This window comes from Callionymus lyra, chromosome 5, assembly GCF_982586985.1.
Source record: "Callionymus lyra chromosome 5, fCalLyr1.hap1.1, whole genome shotgun sequence".
Taxonomy (NCBI): domain Eukaryota; kingdom Metazoa; phylum Chordata; class Actinopteri; order Syngnathiformes; family Callionymidae; genus Callionymus; species Callionymus lyra.
This window is the reverse complement of record NC_141822.1, coordinates 26,579,746-26,589,250: the sequence shown is the minus strand read 5'-3', so window position 1 is coordinate 26,589,250 and position 9,505 is coordinate 26,579,746. Positions and strand designations below refer to the sequence as shown.

At 39.7% G+C, this 9,505-nt stretch overlaps 1 protein-coding gene across 3 annotated transcripts in view; it reads right to left on the bottom strand.

Annotated features, from left to right (window-relative positions):
* Nucleotides 1–294: 294 nt before the first annotated feature.
* Nucleotides 295–9,505, bottom strand: part of LOC148080113 (gamma-aminobutyric acid receptor subunit beta-3-like) — a 60,934-nt gene continuing 51,723 nt past the window's right edge. For 2 of the 3 annotated variants that reach the window (XM_087791660.1, XM_087791662.1), the window contains 3 exons: nt 5,884–6,128; nt 5,641–5,709; nt 295–4,098 (listed from right to left, as the gene is read on the bottom strand). In XM_087791660.1, the coding sequence (XP_087647786.1) occupies nt 3,727–4,098; nt 5,641–5,709; nt 5,884–6,128 (686 nt within the window). In that variant the 3' untranslated portion in view covers nt 295–3,726. The remainder of the gene's footprint in view (nt 4,099–5,640; nt 5,710–5,883; nt 6,129–9,505) is intronic. The other variant, XM_087791661.1, reaches the window with a different exon arrangement.

Here is a 9,505-nt window from a genome sequence, read left to right as displayed (position 1 = left end):
CATTGTTCACTCTGACGTGGACATTGATGGGTCTTGTGTGTTAACTTACGTCACGTAAAATTGATTTTTATTCTCTCATTATTTATTCAATTTGTATTCTCTCATTATTAAACAAACACAGCAATTCAGCATTCTGGAATGGATGCAGCCAAAACTTAGTATTACTTCGAGCGGCAACTATTGTTTCTGGTCAGCGTCAGAACAGTGTAACTGAAATCTCTATCAAACAGCAGAATCTTTTGTGTTATTATAAGAGTTGTTGTTGTGTTTGCTTCAGGGACAGGTACACTGGTAGAATGTATATCATTTATTTGATGGTTTAACATGAGAATCTATTGAAAAAGGAAGAGAAACATACAGATATACAGTAGAAATCTAAGCCTAAATACATTGTTTGTGGCAGCACAGAACATTTCACATTCCATTATGGGACCAAGGCCATACAACACCTGAAGTCTTGGATGACTCTATTTTTTTTGTTGCTTTTAAAGTAGGCTCACATGGCATAATATCATCTCTCAAACAAACAGCTCTCATAAATTGTGATTTCTTTTTTTTTTTTTTTTTTCTTTCTCCAAATTATTATTCAGTGATGAAGTTCATTAGCATGCATGATAAACAAGTATCTAGCAATACTTAAGCAGGTTCAAACGAGAATGACCAAATAAGAGTAAGCCAGGAATATTTTCAGCTTGAGTGTCTTATAATAATGACTCGACACAACAACTGGTTTACTTTACATAGGTACAAATGTCCTCCTCTATATGCAAAGCAGCTTGAAATATCTTTGGACAAACTGGCTCTTTTAAACACTCTATAAAGGACTGTGAGACATTGTGCTGAAGATCAAAACATCCACTTATAGCAACACGCCTCGACCCATTTTCCCATATTTGATCTGTTACATTATTGGTGCTTCATTTCAGCTCTCATGTGCACGTCTCCCGGTCTACACAGTAGAAAACAGGGCAAGAAACAAGCCGGGGTTCCACAAGAGCCCTAAATGGATCCTGGGGACAGAGGGCGTGGCGGTAAAATATAGCTGTACAGCAACAATCCGAGTACGATACATTCAGTTTTTATTATTCTTAGATTTTTGTCAAAGGATCCTGACGTTCAATCACAACTTTTAAAATACATGCAGACACAGATGAAACCCATGATCAAACAGAATGACTTAAGAGGGCTGTCAGTCATAAGTTGGAAGCAGAGACTGTATAAAATATTGGAGGCGACTTCAAACTGTGACACACCAGCAGGGTGGACTATCAGGAAAACTGGAATTTTCTACTTTATATCATCAGCACGGAGTGAGAAAACATTCAGGAATTATGTCCTCGGCTATCTTAAGCTGACTCTAGATCTGCGTTTGGCCTGTGAAGATCCCAAGGACTCTTTAGGTTGAGACAGTCGAAGCATTGACACCCTTTGTCTGCCCTTTCCTTAGGTCATGAACTCTGAGTCGCGACCTGAGGACGTGTCATAACACAATTTAAACAGAAGTTGGCATGGGCGGGAGCGTTTGTCAAACTCAAGGCCGGGTCATTTGGAATATGTTTTTTTGTGGCCTGAAAAATCCCAAAATGCTTAAGGTTACCCTTAAGTAAATCATCAAAAACTAGATCATTCAAATATCGTGATCAAGTGACAGCCTCGTTCTACTAGCTGGCAGTGTTGTAGCTTCAGTTCTGAACTGGCTGTAGCATTGATGGACGTGAAGAAGTAACATCAAAAGAGATACAGATGAAAGGCAATTTGATAGGGAGACGTGAGTCGAAAGAGTGAAAAGAAAACATGTCAAAATGTGGTAATATTCTGTTTAGTGTCACATTTCTTAATAAAATATTGAGAGATACATTTAAAAAAAAAGGGTCAGGTTCCTTTACAGAGCGAAGCAGTTGCTGGTAATCAACTAGCAACTGAAAAAGAAAACTTTTGTATAATAAGATATGACAGTAAAAGTCTATATATCTTTATGTGCTAAATCTTCCAACTGTGCCAGCTACATGAGGCTTTATGAAGCATTATCCTTACTTTTACAGCCCACTAGATGGCACTCTGTAGTTTATAATCAATTGCTTTTAACAGCTCTTCTGTTAAAGTCTCACATGTACACCGAGGGCGCCACCTACTGAGCTCTAAAACATCATGACTCTGCTTCATGAAGCTTCATCAGCCCTGGAATGTCATGTCCTGATAATAATGAAAGACTGCGGGAACAGAGCAAAGTTTTTGGGGACAATGTTGTCTCAACCCTAAACCTTATCGTAGAGCCTCAAATCACATTTTTATCCTTTTTTTTAAACATCAATGAAAACCTGCATCCAGTCTCTTACACAGTCTCTTCAACAACGTCAAGTCTCTGTTTGAAAAGGTGACACACAGACGACCCCCTTTTTTTAAGCTCACCTTCTCTCTCGAACCCTCAAATTTCCCTCAGGTTTGATCCATGTAAGAATGGGCATGTTTACATTCTGATGGAGAAACGATAACCAATGGCTCATTATCCTCTCCCTGAAGAATGGATCTAATACATTCAGTGCTTGTATGTGCTTATCAGTCGACGCCTGCCCAACCCTTTCATAACATCCTAAAGTGGCACCATTTGTAGAGGAGATTTGTATCTTCACCTGATGCTTCAATTGACTTATGCCATCCTTAAAGTTTTTTTTTTTTTTGTTGCTCTAAATATTCTGACTCTTAATAGCCAGTGTGACAATCACAATATTTCATCACTTTTCTTTCTTGCTTGGGTGGTACACATAGTATATATAATATGTACACTTATCATACACCACCTATGTACTTATGTACAAAAGTAATGGGTTTCATTCCCCCACTGATATTGGACGACGTGTTTTTTTTATCAACAAGAAAGAAACCAAATGAAGACACAGAGTACAAAAATATTTGAACATTTCCAGGGGTGAGTTACTGTGACGCCCTGACACAAGGGTCCTTGGCAGTTGATTAAAGTTGAGTAAATTTGAGTGCAAATCTGTCATGCAATCACTCAAAGCTGCTGTTGCTGTTGGACGTAAACACACTGGCAGTTGAAGTCAAGATTTGTGCTTGTTTTTTTTTGTGGTTTTTTTTGCTGCTTTAAACAAAGATATTTTGTATCGCCGCGGATATGCTTATAATTTAGAACCTGAGTCACAACCACTCACTGAATAATTCGGTCACTCAATCTGGTGCTAAACTCTAGGCTACATCTGAACATACAAAGTGAGGTGGAGAGATAAATGAAGGCAGATGGATTGTGGCTGATCATTACATGCAATAACTGTGCATAGGGTACCAGTCAAACATACGTGTCTTGTGGATTTTTCGTGCACTTATCTGATCGCCGGTGAAGAGTAAATAATTCGTTGGATTTAAAGAAAATCGGCTTTTTGTGCAATTTTTCTTTTCTTGCAAACACATATTCAACTGCTGGCTTCAGATCTATTTACACGGTGCTCGGAGGGAGTTTCATGAGATGAACGTCACAAGTCCCGGATACAGTACACACTCTCGAAAATAAAAAGGATTCAAAAGACTGCAAATATAAAAATGACATTGATGAGAACTTGGTCCACGTTTTCAGTCTTTCTCAGTCTTTTTGTTTGTCTTGTTGCAGTTTCAAAGGAGACAGACACGGTTGTGTAGAAAAGCAACAGAAAAACAGGAAGAAAAAACGAAACAAAATGAACAAGAAAACAACAAACGACAAAAATGATCCAATCAGACGTAGTAGAGCCAGTAGACGAGGTTGAAGAGCGAGAAGACGGAGGGGAAGATGATGCGAGACCAGCGGTCGATGGCGTTCACATCCGTCAGGTCAGGGATTTTGATCTTGAGCTGCGAGGATCGCCTCCTCAGGCGACTGCGCTTCATCTGAGCCGAGCGGTCCAGGGAGTGGCGGCTGGCCGAGCGCGGTCCGATGCCGCCGCTCGACTTGCGGTACTGGATGTGCGTGGAGGCCGTGTTGTCCAACTGCACCATAGACTGAGAGTTCCTAATGTCTGCCACGCTGGTGGTGATTTCGCCTCCCGCCACCTCATTATGGATCTCCAGCGTGGTGAGCAGGACGTTGCCGTGGCTGTGCGGCTCCGCCTAGACCAATCAAATAACCACGTGTTAGTAGAAAAGTGAGGAACCAAAGTGTTGAGTTGGTGAGATGCAGATGTCATGTCATGCACGTCTGGGCGAATGGAAACGATGCTGGAATAAAATGTTTTAGTCTCTCTTGTCACACATTCAATAGCATAGCTGTTTAAAGCAATATATTATAAAGGAGAGTGTGCCATCCAGAAGACTTATAAAATATAAATCATGAATTTCATTTCATTTCAAGAATAATTTGACCTTGATTCGGCTTTATCTGTTTTATCTAAGGTTATTCTTCAGCACTTATTATGGGGTGTCAACATCCACACGTGTAAACGGTTTCATTGATATGAAATCTTAGCTGTTTAAAGAAAAAAAATCAATAATCACTGTTTTTTTCTCCACCTCCTCATTTCTCACTAATAATACATGCCTGCAATGATGCCTGTATCTTTTGGTCATGTAATGTAGTACTAAGAATATAGACTGAGGTTTCAATATAATCTTTGAGACTTTAATGACAGCGACACATAACAAGTACAACAATTGTATTCATACAGAAGTGTTTATTTTACTTAAAATGTTTTTTTTTCCTTTCATTATGTCCGTTACGAAATAAATATAATGCGGCTACTATGCGAAGGCTTATTTCTTCGTAGAGTAGTACTACGGTAGCCTGCAGTATTAATACTATGCTGATTCAGGGCATATTACTAAGGTGACCTACAGACTAATACTATAGAGCCTCAACAAGTAATACTATGGTGACTTGTGTAGCAATACTACGCTGACTCGCAGAGTTATAATATGGTAACTCATGGAGTAAAACTATGAGGACTCACAAAGTAATCTATAGAACCTTGTGGAGAAATACTATGGGGACACACTCAATTAAATAAAGGAAAATTAAGCGTTCCGTATAGCCCGGAAAATATGGTAAATGAAGTTCTTTAATTTATCTGGCAATTTCGCTATAATATAGTGGCTATTTGAAGTTAGTCTACAAGAATACATCTTATTGTCAAACTATTGGAATTGCTTTGCTGAAAAGAGAATCTTCTAATGGTTTTATAGCGAAACTGCAAGAGAAAAGATGGTAAATCTGAGACTATAAATCTTAGTCATGTAACCGGTTACACAACAGTTCAAATCTTTGGTTACACGTGCAGAAAAAAATTGTAAATGTTGACACCCCTAACTTCTACGATAACTTAATTTTTACGAACTTTGTGTAAACTATAGAATCAAACATTCGTGCACAAACCTTTGAGGGACATCTATTGAAACACACATCTTCAATGATGATAATGTACACATGTCGCTTTTTTGATCATTCAGATACACAAGATTGGGCAGAGAGCATGCACCCGCAGGAGTCGAGGTACGGTGAAGTACAGTTGAGCATGATTTAATAGGTTCAATCCAAAGAACTGCAGATGAATGAGCCGTAGAATGGGAATGTTCATTCCATGAGTGGAGAGGACGTTGTGCAGATAAACATCCACGTCAGCTGATGGTCGACGAGTTACAGCACTTTAAAGGACTCACCGAGCGCGAGTGGCGCAGACCTCTAATCTGATTGGACCGCTTTAGGGAGGCGGTCCTACTACCTGCCTCCTGAGAAGATGAAAATGTTCAGCCACACGCGGAATACCTGGAAGTTGCTGTGACTTTTGTCTACAAAGCATTTATTTGTAAAGTATTTGACCTGCCGTAACAACGGTTTGTTAAGTTGAGTCAATTTTGCCTTCAATACCTGCGGAAACACAACACCTTCACTGATTGACTCACCCTCGCCGCGTCATACTTTGCCCTCTCGTTGTTGGCCTTCTCCGCTTTCTCAGCCAGCTTCTTCTGCATCTGAGGGCCTCGTCCAAAAAAGATGTAATTGACGAAGGCGTACTCGAGGAGTGCCAGGAAGACCATGACGAAGCAGCCCATAAGGTACATGTCGATGGCCTTGACGTATGGGATTTTGGGCAGCGTTTCCCTCAAGTGTGTGTTGATTGTGGTCATGGTCAGCACCGTGGTGATGCCTATGAGAAAGAAAAATAGTATTTATTGGTATATTCAGCTTAAGTACAGCTAATGGTAGACTGTGGGTTTTAAAACGCTATTATGCATTTACTTGACAAGGTAGATTTTTGTAAAGTCATTGTGCTTCAGCAGAACAAGACGCCCGGTTCACACCAGACGTATATTCTTGTCAAGACTGGGCAGCAGGCCGGGGAGTACTTCAGATTTTTTCTTTTGCAGTGGGATTTTATTGTGCAATGTATTTGTCCATTTTTTTGTTTACATTTATACAAACTATTTTATAAAAGATACTGTTAATATACGATAACAATCGATGTAATCTCCTTTAATATTTAAGCATCTGGCATCGGCCTTATGATACAGCATCAGCTGCATGATACTGTTTCATGATGTCGTCATTTTTGAAAGGCCACTAGCTGGTATTAAAATATTTGGCTCTGATCTACAAACTCAAAGAAATCTGGCATAATTTTCATACTAAGAGTGCCATCTAGTGGCCTTTAAAATCAAGACACTGCATCGTGATACAATATTAAGCAGTTCATGCTGTATCATGTCGACTTATCACTAGTTAACACTATCAAGAAAGTAATGTGTAAGGTAAAAAATGAACTCAAGTGCCTTGCAAAACCATATAATGTACTTTTGATGCTACAGGGAGCTACATACAGATTCAAAATACAATAAGCTGTTATTTGGGAATCAAAATTTAAGGCATAAATAGAAAGAGCACTTCAAACTTGTCAGATGTTTTCTGGGCTGCATTTTAGTCTGTTAATATGAGTAACATAAGTACATTTACCACTTTATTGACACAACACGTATCAACAAGCTTCTGGTCCAGCTTTGATTGGACTAAACCTCTACTACGAAAATGAACCAATGGTGGTAAATGGGTGTTGTGGGATTTGCTAGTCACTTTAATCAAGTGCATATCTTGCTGAGATGAAGCAAAATTGATGATTTGATAACAGGAACACAGATGCTTAAAAAAGTCACCTTGAGCAAGGAAGATGTTTCTTTAGAGCAGAAATGCCACAAAGAAAAAAAAAAAAGCCACTTCCTCAGAAGATGCCTGATTAGTAAAGATTGGCATCATGGAAGATGCATCACATATGCTGCCTCCTCCTCAACAACCTTGGGGTCAAGATGGAAGGAAAACTCCAACAGAAGTGTTACTATAGAAACTGTTTTCTTTTTTTTTTTCAACTGTTACTCCCCTCCTACCTCATTAACATGGCGATCATCTGAATTATCTGGCTCTTGGGCTTCATTGTTGTCGAGATAAAGATGAATAAAACATTTAGCTTTGGCGTGCTTCTACAAAAAAATAAAAATCAACTATTGCAGTGTGTGTGAGTAACCCTCCACCTCATTGAAATTCAAAGGTCTGCCTTGAAACCTGCAACTGGCTTGTTGGTCATCTGGCATAATAACTCATTAGAATAAAGCGTGGTTATACCTAGCCCCGAGCTGCTCGTAACCTTAACCACCAGGGGTAACTCATATTTTCTGTCGTCGCACAGTAAGACATCAAGAAAAAAAGATGTATACATCGGCATAAATGAGAGGAAATTGAATTGGCGGATGGACTTTCCCTTGTGTAAGCATGCAGCAAATAGAGGCTTGTCACCTCAATGCAAACCCGACCTCAGACAATCTTATCTTATTATAGGAATATGGCGCTCTGTCTAAGCATGCTGGAAACAAATGGAGCCCATCAGTTGCGCGGTGGCCCGTGCACAGCTTTAGTGGTGTGTATGTGCCATAAAACACAGCACCGGACACAGAGCAGTCACACGGATCGGAAGGAGGGAGCTGGATAAGTAAGGTCAATCTCACCTTTAGTGTGATTTATTGGCACATTACATTGCTAACAGAATGTGTGTGTGTTGTCGGACAATGTGAAAAAGGCGTCATCTGGCTCCGTGTCACTGCACCTTTGGCTCACGTAAAGACATGATTTCTCTCTCTCTTTCTCTGCTCAACAACCATCCTCATAGGTCTACTCGCAGCCATCACTCACAGTCTTACCCCCCGTCCCCAATTCCCCCAGTTTTTTTTTCTTCACTCACTCCATGTTTGGACAATTTAATCAGGAGGGTTGTTGCTCATGGGCTTCCCTCGTTTCTCATCCCACCGTCACTATCTCTGGGGACAAATATAGTTTTATAGGGCTTATCCTGCCTTTCTTTCTCTATCTAACTCCCTCCATCTGTGGTTTCCTATTGTTGCTCTCTACCCTCTCACTCTTTCCTATCGCTCGCTTTTCAATCGCCTTTATCTATCTTTGCTCCCCCATATATTGCCATTAAACTTCAGCCGACTCCCTCTTTTAGCCGTCCTCCCCCCCTGGATGAAAATGTCTCTCCCACCTTTTCAAGCAATCATGTCTGCTGCACTAATCACAAGGCGCTTCGCAACATGGTTGCACATAATAAAAGGGAGAAAAAAAAGTTCTCATGTAGGAGGCAATAAAACCTGTGAGATCCTAGTGCATGTTAATTGTGAGAACAAACGCTGAGGTGATAAATCTGAAGAAGTATTTATAGAACCCCTTCAAGACTGCACAACGTCCGTTGACTTAGAGACCAAAAGCAAATCAATACACAATTAGGTTTTCTAATCCGTGGTCAAACGTGTCATTCACTTAAATCCAGATGTGTCAAGAATTTCTTATTATATAAAAAACACATACGTTTTAAGGAAATTCAATTTGATTTATTTTTGCTCTCTTTTTACGTACAGCTCAAATTTTAGAAGAGCGTGGGATGAAAAGTTTAGCCATTGTCTCACATTCATTGTGGACAATAAATACAGAATTATTGCACCATTGGACAATAATTGACCCCCAAAAACATGTATTAAATACCTAGACCAAAGACAAGTTGTATCTTTGTATATGTTTACCAATCATTCCTAAAACAATATCAGCTCTCAAGAGAAATACCTTTTAAAGTATTTTGAAAGAGTCTTCATGTATTTAGAAGGTTTGGCGCCCTATTACCCACAATCAATCCTCAAAAACTGCTTTACAAATGATAAAATCGCTAGAAGCTTGCTCACAAACTGATCTTTAAGTACCGCAGGGCCCCTTTAAGATCTCATAGTAAACTCTGAGGTGTTTCCAAGACTGGACCCACAGCGCCTCCGTTGAAACTGCTGCTAATGTCTACACCTTAAATGTCCATGTAACGTGATTATGAACAGAAAGTATGACTGCAGTAAATGGGTTTCAACCGGATTAAGGTGGAAGAGGTCATTTATAACTTTGGAATCCTTCGGAATTGCTCAGGAAAATGAGATTCTCCTTTAAACAATTCAATTGTTTGCCTGCTGCCTCCTCGAATTGATTCCTGCTTGATCATTAGACCGC